The sequence below is a fragment of the Nannobrachium achirus genome (assembly GCF_963921795.1).
Source record: "Nannobrachium achirus genome assembly, chromosome: 19".
NCBI classification, from domain to species: Eukaryota; Metazoa; Chordata; class Actinopteri; order Myctophiformes; family Myctophidae; genus Nannobrachium; species Nannobrachium achirus.
The window spans coordinates 25801195-25821764 of NC_137826.1; the positions used below are offsets into that span (position 1 = coordinate 25801195).

The 20570-nt window shown below is 40.9% G+C and overlaps 1 protein-coding gene across 2 annotated transcripts in view; it reads left to right on the top strand.

Moving 5' to 3' along the window:
- Nucleotides 1-11764: 11764 nt before the first annotated feature.
- Nucleotides 11765-20570, top strand: part of dscama (Down syndrome cell adhesion molecule a) — a gene marked incomplete at both ends in the record, with an annotated part of 144023 nt that continues 135217 nt past the window's right edge. For both annotated transcript variants that reach the window (XM_080749014.1, XM_080749015.1), the window contains one exon: nucleotides 11765-11807. In XM_080749014.1, coding sequence (XP_080605140.1) covers nucleotides 11765-11807 — 43 coding nt within the window. The remainder of the gene's footprint in view (nucleotides 11808-20570) is intronic.

Below are 20570 nucleotides of genomic sequence, written 5' to 3' on the forward strand. Positions count from 1 at the left end.
AAATAAATAAGGCATGTCTATGTTAAAGAAGCAGTGCATTTAGTTTTGTTTAGCTCATGGAGCCTACATACAGTAAAATCCTCTGACTGTTTTCAGTCAATATATTTACAAATAATGTAAATGTCCAGGGTGTGAAGAGTTTATGCAGTCACTCTTCAAAGAATATAAGAATATAACACAAATTATTAACATGAAGATTTTCAAAGTAAGCGATTTTGCATGATTTACATTTTACACTCATACTTAACAAGCAAAGCCATCCCTTACCACTAGGTGGCGCCTGTCCTCATTAACAGATCATGGAATCCACTGCATGGAAGCTGGATACAGAGAAATCCTCTTTACTGGAAGGGTGAGACTTTAATCTGTTCAGAGATGATACCACCCCCATGTAAAACACCTACCAGAATAACAATAAGGAAAAAACATCTGTCTGACCAAACAAGTAAATAAGTAAGAGATCAGAAGGTTTACAAATAAGCTCTCATTTCAAGGGACCTCCTTGTAAATCAGCCAAATCTCCTCTCATCTCTTCAGAAAAAAACACAGGCTTATTCATCTTCTGGTTAATCCAGAAAACACCCAGTAGATTAATTTGTTTAGGAATCTAAACATACGTCTGACTCCGAATTGGACCTATTTTCCTTCTTCTCATTAATTTATCTTTTAATCTGATTCTCTGATCTTTGCAACATCAAATGTTTGTTCCTCCAATGTGCTCTTTCAGTTGGTCAATGCTGTCGTCAATTTAGTATTTAGGTCACTGTGGCCCCCTCGGGGTCTGACAAACCACTGTCTCCACGACGAGCCCCCATGACTGACACATTCTCTGATAGCAGATGAAGTCCTGGGCTCCTCAGGTTTTGAATTCTTGATGAGTAACATCATAAAATACAACGCTGAACAGTGTTGTTGGTGCTTTCTCATTTAGTTTCCATAATCACAATAAGAATAATACTAGTAATAATTAATGTAAAAAAGCGTGAACAATCGTTGTTTTTGTTTTAATTGTTATTAGCAGTGCAAGTTTGTTTGTTCTGCTTTCAAATGTTGGTATAGCATCGATTAACAGCACCAATTTCCATACACCACAAACCCGGACATGCAACATCTTGTTCTGCTTTAACTGCTATATCATGTGACCTCCAGCCGTCGAGATGTCCAGGGAAGTAGCGATGTGATGCATTGTGAGCTTGTACTGTTATTATATTTTATTTAAATAAAATGAAAATGTGCAGAAGTTAGGGATGCCAGGGTTAATGTGGTTGACATATATTTTTTCATCCATGTATTCACTTGAGTGTGACCAGCAAAAAAAATATTTATATCCCACAGAATGACGAGAAGGGTGGGTATCAAATGCAGAGGCATGGATTTTACTAGATGTTCCCACCCAATATCAGTCACTAGTTATTTACAATTTAGGCTAACATTTAAGGTACAAGCCCTGGTCTATTGATCAACAGAAGGGTCCTATTGGCAGCCAATGATGTAGAGTAGACAGTCCTCTTAAAATAAGGCAATGGCATGACAGCTTAACTGTTCATTTATGGATTTGCTCTATAATGTTCATTTCTGTCAACGAGGAACGTGGCATGTAAGATCTTGTTGTTGTTTTTTTAACTGTAACATCATGTGACCTCTAGGCATGGAGATGCCCAGGGTTTGCCATATATACTTAATCTTATGACAAATTGCGATGTAGATGTATTGTGAGCTTGTATCCACAATTCTTTCATTTTGAGAAAAAAAGGCAGAAAATAGGGACGCCATGGTTAACAATTTTAAAATTGTTACATTGTGATATTATCAAACATATCAGACTTATTTCCCAAAAGGAAACGCATGAATTTTATTCAGTCTGAACAATAACAACAAAAAAGTGATAAAAAATGAATGACCAGAAGGGTGGGTATCAAACGCAGAGGCATGGGTTTTCCCCTTCTCCCCCCAGCAACTCGAACCCTGGAGATGTCAATGTTGTTCACTTATCCTGTATCTCACAATCACCTCGATGACACAATGTGGTCACTATCAGAGGCCTGGTGAGAGAAAACAGCATTACCAGGACATCCTCTAAGAACATAATGCCCTGTCTAAGACACTGGGCATCTGTTGGCATTTCCTTGTTGTGATACTGGATACAAAGTAATTACAGGCTAGGAGAGGGGAATGGATGGAAGGCTGGGATTAAAGAGAGGAGGAGAGGGGTGGGAGGAATAGAAGAAGGAGACCTGACCTGACCACATGGTCCGTCTCTTTTAAGCTCTTTTGCACTGCCCTGGACAGCCATTCCAGGTCATGCCATTCCATGGTACAACCGATGGTCATTGTGATCTCCGTGACCCTCTTTCTCCACTGGACTGAAGGGCTGCCATCTGACATGCTCAATCTCCTCAGCTTGGAGATGGGGTGGTATATATGGATGACTATCGGCAGGAATACTTTTTCTCCAGGCTATATGGGGCACAGAGTTGAAGCAGAATCAAACAAAAACAGAGACCACTACACAATACTATTATGCTCATAATAACGATAACAAGACTATGAATACTAATAATAATGCTAACAATGATTATGAGGATCATTATTATTTTGGATTTTCCTGACTTCTAATCATAGTGCTTGATCAGATCATTATTGGTTATACAATTAGGTCACCATTCATTTAACATTTCTCACATGTTCTCAGTAAGTCATGGACAATCTCAAACAGTGACTCAAGGCAAACCAGTATGTGATCACTTCTGAAACTTCTGCTGTACAATGTATTCTGATTTTGTATCTTGTTTTCTTCTACCGTTTATGTGTATATTTGTATTTGAATATTGTCACTTGTAATGATTCTGTTCTTACTACTTGCCTCGGGAATACAGATTAAAGTAAAGTACATTTGCATTCTTGCTACACTTCAGCTTTAATTTTAACATAACAGCTCCAGAAATATACCCTTGGTTGTTACTATCCCCAGACAGGTCCTTTTAATGTAATGATAAAGAAAAACAGTCCTGTTATTTCAGTTCAACAATACTCTGTCAGAGACTGTCTCTCACACACACACACACACACACACACACACACACACACACACACACATACACACACACACACACACACACACACACACACACACACACACACACACACACACACACACACACACACACAATCACTAATAACTTATTTAAAAGCGTTCTGTATTCTCTCTGTGCAACATCAGTGCACCAGAATCATGTTTGTTTTGTCATTTGCTGATCAAGACACACACGAGCATATCTTTTTGTATTCCTAGCATGTCCCCAGGAGAACACTAGAGAGCATTTGTAAGTGTGTCATTCTACAGCTAGACCAGAAAGAAAAGCCAGGAAGCTGATCTCCATATGCTAGCCTACATTCCAACCATACTGTTACAATACTTTTACATACCTTACATTGCAGCCATTCTGTACTATGTAAGTCAAAAATAATAACAAATAAACTTAAAAGAATTGTACATTTTTGGCGTGTCAGGGCTATATGACATACATGTATCATGTTGTTATTTTGCCATTATTGTCTTAAATTCTATGTGGATATCAGTATTCAAGGTCAGACAAAGGTTGGAGTTCAATTACTTTCGTGGTAACCTGTCCTGTACCACATGGTCCCTAGCATTCCTGTACTGGGCATAATAGGCGAACATTCGCAGAAAATAGCAGATCTTTGGTGTAGAGGGGAAAAAAAGGAGAGGACCCAGGATAGACCCCAGGGGACTCTGGTCAAGTATATAGGCTTTAAGTGGTTTTAATCATCCCCAACTTGGAATGGTTTTCCTCTGCTGTCTAGTGAAATGACCCAAACCACAGGCTATTATTTTCCCATCCACCCTCCGCCTCCCCACTGAAACCACACAGACGCTACAACGTTTCACGCAAGGTGACTTCCTCTCTTGACAGGCTTTCTGCAGGGTAAATGCTGATGATACCCGGCGGGGGGGCGGGGGGGGGGGGGTTGGGGGGGGGGGGGCATGTGTCGGCACCGGGGCCAGATGGGAGCCCGAGTCTCTACCTGCCATTCCCCTGCCCAATGCCAGTCCCCCGACACCGCTTGTGCCATCTGTGCTGACCTGCCCCTAGCTGTCAACAGTTCAAGAGCAGGGGACTTCCTGCCTGTGTGTGGCAGCAGACAGCACAGCTGTGCAGATGTTGTCATGGAGAAAAAGATGGCCGTGCGGGGACAGCGAGGCTAACATCTGTGATCCCTGTGGGAACAACAGAACAGCACTTTGCAAGAAAGCCATCCGCTGTAATATTGTGTCAATAAACTGGCAGACATGATAGGGTAGTGTTTAACATGAAAAGAATCCCTGTGTGGTGCTCTGAGTCTATTATTGGCATTATAACTTCCCTTGGCATGTGAATGTCTTGGATAATCCCAAACACATACTGTACACATCACTGCTTACAGTTGAATTATATCTTCATACCATTGTTAAATTATAAAATATTAATGCCATAAATAAACATTTGGGGCCCAAAGACAACCAATACAGCCAGATTAAAACACTGTTATGTCAACAAAGATTTTGCATTAAGATAAGCAGATCAGATCATATCCCCCTGATAATCGCATACAGTAATCATATGCACTGCTTCAGGACGTAAGTGACCAATCCAAATAGCATTTTCTTTAATCCCGCAGCAAGCTGCTATTGATCTTTTATAGTGCCATTTATTTCAGTTTACAATGTGCACGCAAGTGCTTGACATTCAGAATGTGTATAATTTTAAAATATTGTGGCATTTAAACAGGAAACGTGCTCCCCACTTCCATCTCTTTGTGATTCCAGTGTGGCCAGCCATCACTGCTGATGTTTCTGTCACTGAATGCTCTCCACCTCACTGTCCCTGTGCTGCTTGTTACAGTCTGCATGTGTCAGGTAGCCCTTCATTACCACCCTGCTGTTCTTGCACACAAATTTGTGTGTGTGTGTGTGTGTGCACACGCGCACATACATGCACAGAAAAGACAGATGAAAACAGATCCTGAATACTTGATTCTGGTGTGTGTGTGTGTGTGTGTGTGTGTGTGTGTGGGTGTGTGTGTGTGTGTGTGTGTGTGTGTGTGTGTGTGTGTGTGTGTGTGTGTGTGTGTGTGTGTGTGTGTGTGTGTGTGTGTGCATGCGTGCGGTGTGTGCGTACGTGCGTGTGAGCATGAGAGACTGAGAGAGAGAGAGACAGAGAGAGAAAGAGAGAGAGAGAGAGAAGGCAAAATAAATAGAAGGACTTCATACATTTTTATGACCGCACCGATAAGGTCAGCCATGTGCTGTGGTTACTAGGCAACGCTGCCACCCCATGTTGGACAGTTACGGACCAGAAGAGTCAAACTCAGAGATGTTTACTAGCACTTAGCATACAACAGCCTATCAGCGCTGTACTGCTACTGTTTCATTGGTTTGAATAGTGTAATGTCACAGTATTTAGAGGCCAGCCATCCTGAACTAAGGAATCTGATGGTCAGTATGGTGGCCTGACCAGTAGCCCCAACTCCACAATATCACACTCACTTGTGTGTCTGTATGGATATAGGAATAGCACAGAGGCTATTTTATTCATTGGTAATATAATGGAAACATATTTCAAACTAACAAGTTAACAACATTAGGCTACATTAATTCATTAAAGGCTTAAATAGAAGGATTCTGAATACGGCTCTTTAAGCAAAATTTAAATCACCATTAAATCATTGTCTGGACTGATGATTCTACTATAATTTAAGCTCTACAATGCAATCGATCATAAGTATTATGATTACAATCTTTTCAATGTCAAAATATAGATGTGGCTTTTGAAATTCAAATATCCAACCTATCCTAGAACTACCCCTGGATGACCCAGCTGCCCTTTCAATCACGACTGGACAGAAGTGCATTGAGCCATGAGATGCAAAGTGGTCAATGAGTTGAATCAATGTATAGATCCAGTAAGGGGGGCCATCAACGAGCTCTACTTTGTCCAGTCAATTGCTCCCATCTTATGAGGACGGGTGATTATGGCAACATGGCAAATGAATGTTTTCAGCCTCGATAGCAGCTAGGCTAGCTAGGATAGCTTTATTTTGCTTGGTCAGATAGTTGATCCATCTGTCCGTCCGTCCGTCCGTCCGTCCGTCCGTCCGTCCGTCCGTCCGTCCGTCAACTCAAACAACATATCTCTAAAACTACTGGCTGATTTGCCATGGAATTTGTTGCACCTTACTGCTCCCTGGAGGATGAACCCTACTGATTTTGTTGACCTTAGGCCAAACATTCCTATTACACACAAGATATCTCAAAATCTAATTTACAGATTGCCATGAAACTTACTGGGTGAATTCATACTCCATGGAGGATGAACCCAAAGCCTTACTATTTGAGAGACCCCATGACCTTTCCTCTAGCAACCATCAGACCCAAAATGTCAACTTTGCACACAAGTTATCTCATCATCTACTAGCAAATTGCAGGATTGATTTCGGTAACCTCATGGTCTGCCCTCTAGCACCAGGCATTGGCCAAAATGTTTTCTAGGAATCTGTTTCGTACCTAAAGTGTAAATTTCATTTTAAGAATCAACATACAGGGTGAAATATGATACAATTGAAGTCAATTGAAGAAAGAAAGGCGGGTCAAATGCTAAGCAAATGGAAATATGTCTGATGTTCTTTATCCCCCTGGCAGTGTCTCCTCCCAATCTCAGTTGGAACAGTGGGGAACTTTGTGGTACATGCAGGGTCTTTTCAACCAGGCGCGGCACTTTCCTTCCACTAATGGAGAATTATTAAGTAACGGGAACATGATTTCTCCATTTCTTTATTCAGGAAACATGTCAACTCATTAAACTTGAATTGAGAATTCTCCCATCCTTCAGAATGTAAGGGGTGGGTGGGTGTTGGGGGAGTGTGGAGTCCAAAGACGATCCAGTAGAAAAAGGGTTTCAAGAGATACATTAGCCATCTATATTTTTCTCCCCATTTCTATGTTGTCTGAATTATTAAAGACTGGCCAAGGCAGCAGTAGATTTTAAACTGGTACTCATCTTTAAGGCATAGACTGTTTTATCTTTATTTGTTAAATTTAAAAGGCTGTTTGGGGAGGGCGTTGAGAACCATGTCTCATTTGATACAGAGTCTTCTTTTCACGTGACAGTGAAGAGTTACACAGGAGGGATTATTTCATGTGGAGGAACACGCTCTAGCCCTACCGCAAACAAGGACATTTGTGTTTGTTGGAACACCCAGCCAAGCCGGAGGCACTGCAGAGTAATCGAACCCATCTCCACGGTGGCAGGCAGAAAGTAGAAAGAAAATGTAGCCTACCTCTGTACTACCCTGACGCCCCAGCTTTGGGATATTTAGATTATGGTCCCTCGAGATATCCATGTGCTTAATGATGAAAGTTAGTCTACTTGTTTTACTGGTTGGTGGAAGGAGCCTGGCTGCAGGCATCTCTCTCCGCCTTCCTTTCCCTCTCTCTTTCTTTCGCAACTTCCTATTTAATCATTGTCAATATTTTTTTAGCAAATGCTGCTCTGCACACAGCAACATACAGAGTGTTCAGTTTTACTTGTGAAGGTGTAAGAATGTACAGTAAACTCCTCAGTCTTCATTTACGGTTTAAATGCCACAGTGTGTCTGGTCAAGGATGCAAGTTTCCCCTGGGCAGTGTAAGACATGCTCACCTGATTATGTTTCAGCAGCTGATGACAAGATATACTGTAGACTACTTTTGTTTTAGATAATTTAAGACAAAATAATCACACACCAAACTATTAGTAATTTAGACATTCACAATGTTTTCATTCTCAAACTGTGATTGGTGCAACAATCATCACTGACAAGAACAAGACTAAGTTTTGGCTCATGGTTATGGAGCAGTTTCTTTACCCTGAAAATAAATGTTTTTGGGTTATCTTTAACTTGTGTTGTTAGAAAAAAAAAAGCAATTTGCACATTTCATTTAAAAATAAATGACTAAATATCTGATGGCAGTCACTAACAAGCAAGTGTATGATGGACGACTTATGTGACCACAGTTAAAAAAAATCAATAATTTGTGTTGTACGATATAGGCCTATGCCATGTACTGTAGGTTTACAGTAGGCAGTATGATGAATCACCCACAGACTGTTGATGTAAGGAGATACATTCTCCGAGAATTCCCAAGAAACTGACAAGCGAGGTTGCGCCATGTCTTGGCCGTCTGGCCAGTGATGTATATATCGGACCAGTTACCCATACATGGAGATCCATGTACTGTATATGGAGATATGCTGTGAGACCCCAAACATGCTTACTCAGTTATTGATTATGTGAAAATCCTATGACGTCTATCGCATCTGACATCATACGTACAATCCCTTTTATGCCCATACATGGAGATCCCTGTCTGAACCAGCCACCCATATATGGGCATTCGGACAGATATGGTCAAGATGTGACGGTTCTGACAGTGAACTGTGACCTACCCTACGGTCGCAATAACAGTAGAATTTCAAATAACAACACTACATTTGAAAACGTGTGCTTGTTGAACGTGTTAGGAGGACCCAATGCCATAGGACGATAGACAGGCGAGCATGGTGAACTGGAGCTGTGCACATTAGGAACACAGTGCCATAACTGAATGAACAACACATACCTCATTGCGGGGAGGGTACAAGACTGACGGGGTGAGAGATTGGCTAAAATCAACACCAAAAAAAGAATTATTTTGTACACATTGTGTGAGGAACACTATGTGTTTTGTCCTGCCATCTTGGTTTGGATGACTGGAGTCAGCGATAATGATCTGTTTTATTTTGGGGGTGACTGGCTAGAGGCACATGGGCCAGACAGGCAGTGACAGGTCCTGTATTTCTGGTGCAGTGCCTGTGCAGTTCTGATGTGGATGCTAAGAGACAGAGCCTGCATTATGGGTGGAGGGGCTAAAGCTTGACTTGCCAACTAACTGAACATAAACGGGCCAGGCTGAATTCAAACATGATCTGAATTGCCATTGAGCTTACAATGGTGCATGGCACCGCTTTCTGAAATGATGTGAAAATTAACGATTGATTGATTGATTGATTGATTGGTTGGTTGATTGATTGATTGATTGATTGATTGATTGTATTGGTTGAATGCTTTATTAGAAGTTTGCATAGGAAGAGGTACAGTCACCTACTGATACAAGGTCAACTAAAAGGATAAACACCACAAGAAAGCTTTTAGGCTTCTTTAAATTGGGGTCCCTTTTTTCTCAATTCATACAACAATAAATGACAGACAAAAGTTGACACAGCTATTGCAGTGCATGTGACAATATTAAGAACCTTCAACCTTGCCATTGTATTGGATTCATTTGTGGACTGTTTCGTTGGTTTCCTCCAGTTTAGTGAGAGATGTCTGACATGGACGCCGTTTGATGCCCCCTGGTGCATTGGGGGTCGTTGCTTATATTTGTCAAGGTCAATTAATGAATGCAGGGCAAGGTTGGCTGGATCCCAAAAACGCCCCTGGGGCTCATCAATTATGCAGAAAACACATTAAAAGTCACGATTTGATCCTTTCCAATTAAGATAATTTACCCCCTCCCCTCCCGACAAAAATGCCTTTCTAGTCAGGTGTAGCCTAGCCTACATCACCTCCCTCAGAAAAGCTCCTCAGTCCAGCCTATTGCCGTTGCCAGTAAAAACCACGAAAGAATCTCATGGGCGGCGGCTAATCATCTCTTGATTAATGACTGATTATCTGCTCATCTCTGAGTGGACACCTTTTTATTTCTTTACAAAAGTGGTTTTCAGCCAGTGGTCCCGGGACCACAAGTGGTCCTTGAGGGGGTTCCAGCCTCCAGGTGGTCCCCAGCTAAATGATGAAAGAGTTGGTAACCAAATGGACCCTTATATAGGCTATTTCACACTTGAGCGTGTAAAATGAAACCAAATGGACAAATACGCGTAATTTTACGCTCTCAAAAGCTAAATTATTGTATCTGCATCACTTAATCTACAAGAAGAAGTCCACACAATTAGAGCATGTATAGGTCTAATAATTGTTGTTTTGATAGACGTTTGCCTGTTAATCCCTCCTATGGCACCAACATCAAGACAGCATGGAATTGTGGTGGACAAAATCTTAACCAACGACAACAAAATATTCTTGCGTTTTGGGGTCTGAGTGGCTACACCTCATCAAACGGTGGTCTGCGGCTCAAATGCCGAATACATAACGGACATTAACATGAAAAAGGTTGAAAACCCACTGCTCTACAACGGAAGCAGTCTTTTTTTTTTTTTGCGGTCTTTTGCGCAGCGCTGGAATCGGGGTAACCAGATCGCTCGCCAAAATTACACCCGCCCTCCTTTCTTTCCGCCGACCGCTTGTTGAGGCGGTTCTTGTAGCCTATTCTTGTATTTATTGAGCATAAGGTTAGAAATAAGTTTAGGGTTAGACATAGTTTTACCGAAGTTAAGATTATGAATATGGGTAGGTTTTTGGCACCCTTTTACAGAGGTTAAGCAAGCCGGGTTAGAAATAAGGGAGTTTACGGAGGTTATAGGTCTACCTTTCTACCGTTCCGCCGGATTTACGCCCGAGGCGAATGTGTTTTGAGGCGAGCGTTCCGGTATCCACTGGAATCAGTGGCGAGTTTTGCGCCCCTGCACCTTTAAGGCAATGGAGAAGAAAATCGGCTGCAGACGCAGAGGCGAGGGTTACTCCATAATGCTGTGAGCCAGGGAAGGTTAGCGCACCACACAGAGACCAGTGTGTGATTTGTACAGGGGCTGTGCGGGAGGAAGATGCGCGTGCTTGTTGCCTGCTGGACGGAGAGAGGTGGCGACCAAGAGAGAATGAGTTTTCAGTACAGCTAACAATTTGCCTCCGCTTCAATCAAGTCCATGCTGTTTTTTCAAACTCCAACTTCCTGAATTTTTCATCACTGGGAACTTTTTTTGTTGGTTGTTGTTGCAATAATTAATTACGCATGTCTAATTAGGCAATTTATTCATAGTTTATTATTATTATTTCTTTTTTTGGTTTATATGTAACGCCCAGGATTCGTACCCGGGTCTGCCGCGTGGAAGTCTGAACATCTTTAACCACCAGACCAGAGGGACATCACTGTGGACCAGGGGGAGATACCATAGACTTTTGAGGCCATCATCAGGCTGAGGCAGTGAGTCTGCTCTGCTACGTAATATATTCGGACCCCATTTGTTCTGTTTTCCGTTGGTTTTGTTGGGGAGTTGCTGTACTAGTGTACCTATATTTGCGTTGCTGCTGCATGCGTCTCCAGCCCCCCGTCTGCGCTCTGACTCAGCAGCAGCAGCAGCAGCAGCTCATCTCACCTGGACCTGCTCGTCCTCTCCCCATGTTCCCCGCTGCAGAGCCTGCATGCTGCTGAGACCGGGGCAAGCAAGCACTGAGGACCGCCGCGGTCTGTCCGAGGGTCGCCACAACAAGACGCACCACCACAGTTGCTGGATCATAGCTCCTTATTCCAGAAGACAATCAACAGAACCTCCTCTTACCTTCTCTTCCCATCGTGAAGGATTGAGTGTGAGAGAGAGAGAGCAAGAGAGAGAGAGAGAGAGAGAGAGAGAGAGAGAGAGAGAGAGAGAGAGAGAGAGAGCGAGAGAGGATCTGTGCACCCTCTCTTTCATTGCAACTGACTTGTTGAAGAAATAAAGGGGAAATAAGGAAGAAAGAGTGTGGAGGAACAAGAAGAAAACAAGCATAGTTTGGATATTGAACGGAGCGGGGCATGTGGATATTGGCTGTTATCTTTTTCCAGTGCATCTTGAATGGTAGGTTTGACATTTTCCTATATGCATTTCAAATCATCAATTTAAGTTTCTGTTAATTATTCCTTTTGAAATGACCGTGCAAAATGGTCTGCAAAGTAGACCGTCATTATGTCGCAATTCATATTGATAGGCCTATATTCTTTATTTTAGGGGGATGAAATAGGGTAACAGGCTGTTGCTATGTCCTGCATGGTACAGGAGCGATGAGGGAGATATATTATTATTAGTTATAGCTTTTACCTTTTCTTACTTACATCCAGACTTACGTGTTATGATATTGCATTCATCTACTAGCCTACTTATTCATTTTCTGTATAGGCCTATATATTTTAGGTTTCTTTTCTTGCAGGAGGAGAGAGGGAGAGAGAGAGGGGGGGGGGGTCGTTTTCGGATGAATGGTATTGGTTATAACCTGCACTTTACCCCTTATGCGGATTTATTATAAGGAATTTCTTTATTTTCTTTCTTTCTTGCTTTACAATTATTTTTTGAGAAATATAGGCCTAAAGTTAAATGCTGCAGTTATTTTGCATAAAAGATAATTGGTGTCCTCTTAAACACAGTGGGGCTGGGCCTATAAGCCTGTGTTAATTTGTTAGATCAATTTTAGATGTTCAGTTTGAAACCAGATCTATAAGATATATACAAAATAATGTGCAGTATATAAGTAATCAATTGTTTTTTAATCACATTTGTTTGTCTCCAAACTGCAATCAACTCATTTCATTTCTAGGCTATATTTGAAAGCATCTGCTGCAAAGCTGCACATGAAATACATTTAAATAATATACTACAATTATTTACACATTGAAATAAGATTAAGAATAATTTACACTCAGGTAGCTGTATTGATTTTTCAATTCAATAATTAGCCTATTCCTAAACCAATAAGACAGATAATTCATTCATAATTATATGAAGTTAATTTTCACCAGACTATTTACATTCATATAGAGTTACATTCTATGGTTTATTTATGCATACCATGGAACAGTCTGTTCTATAGATTACATGCACATGTTTGTTAGATCTATAGATTCAGTATCTTATTGAAAAAGGATTAAATAGGTTGCCTGTGCCTTTTTTTATGGCATTGCAACCGCCATATTAGAAGCACAGACATGGAGTCATTTTGACTGGGGGTAGGAAAAAAAAGATAATCCCTTATCACTCTTTCCCAAATGTTCCACTCTCAAAATGCATCCAGATCCTACTTTTTTTTACATAGTGATTAAATAAAAACATACATTTGATAAGAAGCAGTTGTGTTTTTGGAATGGGGTGACCGCTTTTACAGCGAACACAAGAAGGGTGTGTGTGTGTGTGTGTGTGTGTGTGTGTGTGTGTGTGTGTGTGTGTGTGTGTGTGTGTGCGTGTGTGTGTGTGTGTGTGTGTGTGTGTGTAGGGGGGGGGGGGGGGGTGCACTGAGGAGGACAAGGGGGTAGAGAGGGTGGGATTGTGTGGGGATGTGTTGCAGAAATTATAGCTCGAAAGAAAACTGGGGCAGTTTATAGGGATCTTTTCAAAGACTGTTGGACGGAAAAGGGTTAAAAAAAATTGACACATGCTATGCAAACTGAGGGTTGGACAGTGGTGCGTCAACTAGAGATGACAGGAAAACCATTTTGTGGCCATGCTGAAGGGCTGAGTGAAGACAGTGCTTGTTTATAGGGGATACAGTAAAAGCAGTGGCGGTGGCGTATAAGCCTCCCCGATGATGGAGGCATGACATTCTGCACAAAGGGAGACGACCTGCTCCACAGGGTGATGTCCATTTGGAATACAGCATCACTCAGTGGTCTGCTCCAAACATACGCTTGTCTGAGCACCATCCATTTCTTTGCTTGTGAATGGCTTTTTCAGTCTCTTTGGTCCAGGCAACCTCGCTGCAAAATGGCTGCTGCTCCGTGCTTCAACATGGAAACTTTGAATGGCAACAGCAGCACTTCTAATTGTGTGGCATGTTGTGCAGGCTGCCTGCTGCTGTTGCGGTGCGTTTCATACTGACGGACACGATTCATTCAAGAAGTCCATCTTTTTTTGCTGAGTTCAAGATTAAAATTTTGCGGGCAGAAATGAGAATTGCCCATGATACACTACATGGCAGTCCTTGCTTTGCAAAATATTGAATGCACGTGTAGATGCTGCACACGGTTTTAAAAGACACAAACAATTCTGTGAAATTGAAAGAGAAAACATGCCCGTAGATCTGAGACATTTTCTATTTCACACATATACTGTGCTTGTATTCACTGAATATCTGTAAGTGATTACACTAAATGCCCAGGTACCTTGTAATAGCACGGTTTGCACATCTTCGGGCCAGAAAGATGTGAATTCCAGAAATAACAGCTTTTAAGGCCATGGTCTAGCACATGCTCCTGAGGTGGTCTCTATGGAGACCTGGATAATGAGTGTTGGCGCAGTGTGGGCTAGATTTGAGCAAGGCTGCACTCTGTGCAGGTGACCCCGGAAGTGCTTCCCCACAAGATTTATGCTTGGCATTTTCTTTTGCCAATAATAGGCCAATTTTGGACACTATAGGAGGCATTGCGATAGTTATGGTATAGGTAGGTGTAAGAGCTTATTCAGTTTGAAAGAAGCTGTTAAATTGCATCTCTCGATTTGAGGTGAATTTTCTAATGCTTCACTATAAAGGTTTACTGTAAATGTGAACACTCTCAGAGTTAAATCTGACTCTAAACACATTTGAATGTTCAAAGCTTATACGGATTCTAATCTGTTTCAGTTATTTCTATTAGAAATATTATTGTAGAGTTTACCAAATGTTCACAGAAGTCATTCTGTCAAATTGTCATTTTATGACAATTTGTTCAACACACTAATGTTTACCACAGTATACACGTTCCATTGGTCATGTATTGTACAACAATCCATTTGGGCTTTTAATTGCAGCATTCCATTTTTGGGAATGCATTTGCAAGCTAATTGTTAAAGCTAATTTCACTCTACCAGGGAGTGAGAATTAGTTGTATGGTTAATTTGAATGGCTCTCGAGCTTCTGGAGTGCCCTTGTGAACGTCCTCTATTAAAACCAAAATGGAATGAGAACAACAGATCTATCTATGGAGAGATAAATCTGGGAAAATGCATAATGTTGTTTTTGCTCAGCCGTGCTGAGGGGCAAATCTGACACATGCTCAATTGGACGCTAATAGGGCTCCCTCAATTGGTGCTTAATGCTCTGTGCGTGCACATTTATAGCTTTTCTGCATAGGATGACAAGGAGCAGTGGTCGAGAGGGCACATCAGTTTATTAAAACACAAACCCCTTTTGTATGAATTCCTCCAGATTTCACACTCTTTCACAAACACCCCGTTTTTCAATTTCTCATCAACATAGCAAAGGAATATAGAACCTGTCTCTTTCACCAAAGTGTGGACTAGAACAGTGGTTTCCAAACTTTTTAGCTCGAGACCCAAAAGAGAAATGTGATGTCTCCTCGAGACCCAAACTAGTGAAAATAGCAGTTCTACAAGCTCACAACGCAGTGCGTGTAAGCTTGTAGACTGACTATTTTCACTACCTCCTAATTTCATTCTTATTTCTTTCATGGAATTTCTTAGATTTTATGAATAGATGTTTTTCCTGAAAATCTTAGTTCTTTTTAAGGAAACTGAGAAAAAAAGATACTGACTGGTGAGTGGCAACCCACACAAATGTGTCCGCGACCCACAAATGGGTCCCGACCACTGTTTGGGAAACAGTGGACTAGAACACTGTTTCCCAAACAGACTCGAGTAAAAAAAAAAATATTTCAAAAGATGTTTATTTATTTCAATCAATTGATACAATGTAAAACAAAACAAACAAACAGATCTAAGAAATGCCATAAATAAAAAAAAATATAATAATTAAAAAGTAGTGAAAATCTGCTATATTCACTAGTTTGGGTCCTGGGCAACATCTAATCTCTCTTTTGGGCCTCAACCCGAAAGGTTTGCTAAACAGTGGACTAGAAGATTAAAGATATCCAAGGCCGTGACATCCGAATACCTGTCAGCAACACTTACAGTATACTGCTCATTTAGATCAGGAATAGCCCAGGAGGGAAACCCGGGTCCGAGATGAACTTTGATAAAGCTGTCACGAGGAGGGCGGCGATTTTAATCAACACATCACAGAGATGAGACAGGAGTATAGGAACGAAGCTATCAGACACTTTTGACTTAATTAAGTGCTCTGTTTTTTTTGTCAGTTATAGCCAAAGAAAAGTGGTCAATATAATTTGCATCCTCGTGTACATTTCCGTGATAGATGTGTTGTAATTTATCTCTGTTCCATTACGGGAGACAGCATCTTTTGCTCCACTCTTGACAGCATCAGGAAGGATATTGTATTCAGAAAGCTTCGTCTTGTGTTATATCAGGGGTCTTCAACCAAGGACCCCTTAGTTGAGAGAGAGATGAAGCAGGGACCCCCACAACCTTATCATAGATTCCATATAGTTTCATCGTTTGACAGAACAATCATCAGTGTATTTTGGATTCATGTCAATTTGTGTTTTCAGATATTTAACCACTTGAACCGTCAATAATTTATAAACTTGACATCTCTCTCTGTACTTAGTCTGCTCTTTTCCCCCTCTACACCAAAGCTCTTAGCCGATCTACAAGCTCACAATGCCTCGCAGCGCGAGGCATTGTGAGCTTGTAGATTTGCTATTTTTGGCTAAAGTTCTCAGAATATGGACACTAGGGTTCAAGTGGTTAATATAAAAAAGGATAAAAAAAAAACTTGCTATCACTCAAAGATTTGGAGGACCCTCTGTAGTAACTCAGAGGACCCCCTAGGGGTCCCGGACCCCCTGTTGAAGACCCCTGTGTTAAATAACAACCCAGAACTTTCATCAGCATGCAGTTTTAATTTTCCGTCCCATGATACGCTGACAACAACAGTGTGCAAAGGCCTTCCTCCCGCTGGAACTCCACAAATCTGCACAGCAAAATAGTGGAGTTCATTTAACTGGATCTTGCTGTGTGAGTGCATCCATAACACTATTCCAACAAACGGTCACTCCCAGCTGATGAAATTCAATATATCTTGATCATATCTATATAAACAGCACTGTTTGGAGGTCATGCTCAGGCCACTGAGGAACTGGGTCTGTATGGACCAGTAATACATTGGTATATATCTGTCACTTCACATCCATGTGGGAGGCTTGACAGTCACAACAACACATCAGCATCACACAACATCAGTCTCTTAGTAGGGCATTGCTATCAACAGAGTAATGTCAGGTCAATGTAGAGGCGACTTGTTGTAACATCATTGTAAAAAAAGGCAATAATGTGTTGCTAATACTGTATATAGCAAGACCTTGAGGTCTATTTGCTTATTGTGTGATAATGTATACTTTCGTTTACAATCAATGTCCAACATCCAGTAATCCTGATGCTCTTTCACTACCATCAGAAAGACTTTCTCTGTCAATAAATACCGGTACTTGCAAAGAGGGGAAATACTTTGTCAAAGTTTGATAGAAAAGAGAACGAATATTGTATGTGAGAAGAACAGAATCATCCCACTCAGCACTCATGCTGTTGAGCTGCATACATTAGCCTACAGATCTGATGGCCCAAGTACAGTATCCTCTATATACGCAGTAAAATATGGTTGCATTTTTACACTCTCAGAATGAAACTATCAGTCAGTTCACTGTGTACGATTTTCTTTAGGAGAAATTGTGTGTGCATGCGTGTGTGTGTGTGTGTGTGTGTGTGTGCGTGCGTGTGTGCGTGCTTGCGTGCGTGTGTGCATATGCTTTACTTTTGGCTGTTGAGAGGGAAGTAGATTCAAGCATATGTTAATGGGTGCACAATGAACTGTTAAAGGTTTCATTTAACCCAGGCCAGAATGCTTAAGGAGATGATGGTGTGCAGCGAGATGGAAACAAGCAGGACAAGAAGGCAGAGAGAGGGACACACACATTCAGCTTGTGCTATGTGAAAGCTAATGGTCAACTAATTGGACTATTTTGGTTAATGTTTTACCCATGCAGTTATAGGACTGTTTTAAAATACACATCAGGCACTTATGGTGGCTGACTTTAACATAATGGAAAAACCGTGCAGTAGGTTCTTTCCTCAAATATTCATTTTCAAATTATCTGCTGTTGTATTGTAGGAATATGTTGTTCTCATTGCAGTATGAGTTAATAATGCAAAACAAACTTTATTATGCATGTAATACACATTTTTATATGTTTGACACATCTCAAACAAATAATAAAAATAGCAACAACAATATTATTTGTGGATTGTGAAATGACCTATTTTGCCCGACCTTTGTTTAACAATTTGATTGAGTATACTGTAAGTGGTTTTGTGGAAATGTAATAAATATTTGCACAGTCAGCTAACATTCGTTTGGAGGTCATGATCAGACAGTTAGGAAGCTGGATCTGTGTAGACCAGAGGTCTTCAACAGGGGGTCCGGGACCCCTAGGGGGTCCTCAGAATTAGTACAGGGGTCCTCCAAATCTTTGTGTGATAGAGATCTTTTTTCTCTCCTTTTCTATGTTAACCACTTGAACCCTAGAGTCCAAATTCTGAGAACTGCGAGGCGTTGTGAGCTTGTAGATCCGCTATTTTTTGGCAAAGAGGTTTGGTGTAGAGGGGAAAAAGAGCAGACTAAGTACAGAGTTAAAGGTAGAGTTTATTAAGTATTGACGGTTCAAGTGGTTAAATATCTGAACACAAATTGACACGAATGCCAAAATATGTGCTGTCAAACAATGAAAGTAGGCTATATAGAAACTATGAAAAAGGTTTCGGGGGTCCCTGCTTCATCTCTCTCTCAGCTAAGGGGTCCTTGGCCTGAAAACATTGAAGACCCCTGGTGTGTAGACTATATCCTTTGGTACTCTACAGTATCTGTTATTCCACATCCAGGTGATAACAGCACACATCAGCACAATGAACAAGAAGCAAACACAAGAGGAGTCCCGCTTGTGTTTGCTTCTTGTTCATTGAGGTCACTAAAGAACATGCACAGTACTGTACATAGCAGTGCAATGCTGAATCTGTGATCACATTAAAACAAAAAGTCAGATACAATTATTATTATACAGCCATGTCTAGGGATGGGACGATACGCGATATTATCGTTTATCGTGATAAAAAACACTCACGATAATCGTATTGTGGAGATTTAATTTATCGTGATATCGTCCTCCGTCATGCACTGGGATCAATTCACCTTTTATTTGCTGAGCTGCATATCCAGTACCACTTAAACCCTCTATAATTGGTAAAAGGTACTTATAATATACGTACTCTCTATCAAATGTCTTTGCCAAAAAATAGCCGATCTACAAGCTCACAACGCGTCAAATATTCGGCCCCAGGATAATGGATTTTGATTATCACGATAATATCATAAATCGCGATTTATTTTGTCACAATAATCGTGATATGACATTTTCATATCATCCCATCCCCATGTCTCATTTGTATGAGTAGATTTACCGTTGGTCCATCAATCTAATAATGCTGCTATTTTAGCTTTATTTTGTTTTACAGTAACTGTCATTTTGTGTGTAGCCTTTTATCTCCTTTGTAATTTATTTGCAGTTTAGAATATGTAGGTTAGTTGGTAACTTATATTGGTGACTCTAGTAATTAGCCTGTGCTGTAGGCCTACATGGGCAGACTATTTTGATCTCTGTAGTCCCTTTCTTCTTGCTGCTCAAATACTGTAGGTGAATGAATGAATCTGAGGTGTGATTTGTTTTCTAATAAGCCTTCATCTATAGGCTAACACAAGTGGGGCAGTAGGTTAATGCCATGATCACTGTAGGACAAGACAACACTATTTTGTCTTGCTTAATCTTTTTTTTGTCTACAGGAAATTATCCTCAAAGACAAAGGTTTAAACATATATGATAATTCATGATCTTGAACATTATGTAACTGCACTGTAGTTATTACAGTATTAGCCCAAGTGCAGGTTAGATAATGCATCAGGGAGACATTGAGGCACTGAGACTGCAGATTACTTTATTGATGCACTGTACTTTAATATACACTGTGTGTGTATGTTACAGTATGGAATAGGACGGTGTATTTACTGCTTTTCCAACTGCAGTCACGCTCGCTGTGCCTATAATCTGTCAAACAACCGCAAGGCTTGGAGCCAGGGGCGTCAATTGGGTATGGCAGGGGTATGCCGCTGCCATACCCTGGGTCCAGGGGGGAAAATAAAAGTGCAAATAAAAAAATGCTAAATTTAACAAAATGGTCACTTTAACTATTATTATTATTATAATTATATTCTCCACACTTTTATTCTCCCCATCTATCTGAAATGGTATATTCACAGGTTCCGCAGGTCAGCTGCACAGGTGCAATGCATTATTGTTAATTGTGGCACATTTACTAACATGCTAAGTTTTGCTGCACTTGAACAACCATTCGGGGCTGCCATATCCAGCCCAAGAAACCTTAGAAACCTGAGTAAAAAAAACTGACAAAACTTGTTTTTTTCAGACATTGTGAAAATAGCAGATCTACATGCTCACAACGCCTCGCAGCGCGAGGCGTTGTAAGCATGTAGATCTGCTATTTTCACAATAGAACCGTGTTATGCAAAATGTAATGCCTCTTTTCCATGAGGACTCCCATCTTTTTTTTTTATCTTTGCCATACCCTAGCTTTTGCTGAACTGACGCCACTGCTTGGAGCAAGCTTTTTAATAGTCATGTTGGCTATAAGCAAAACTGAGAGGCTTGGTGACTG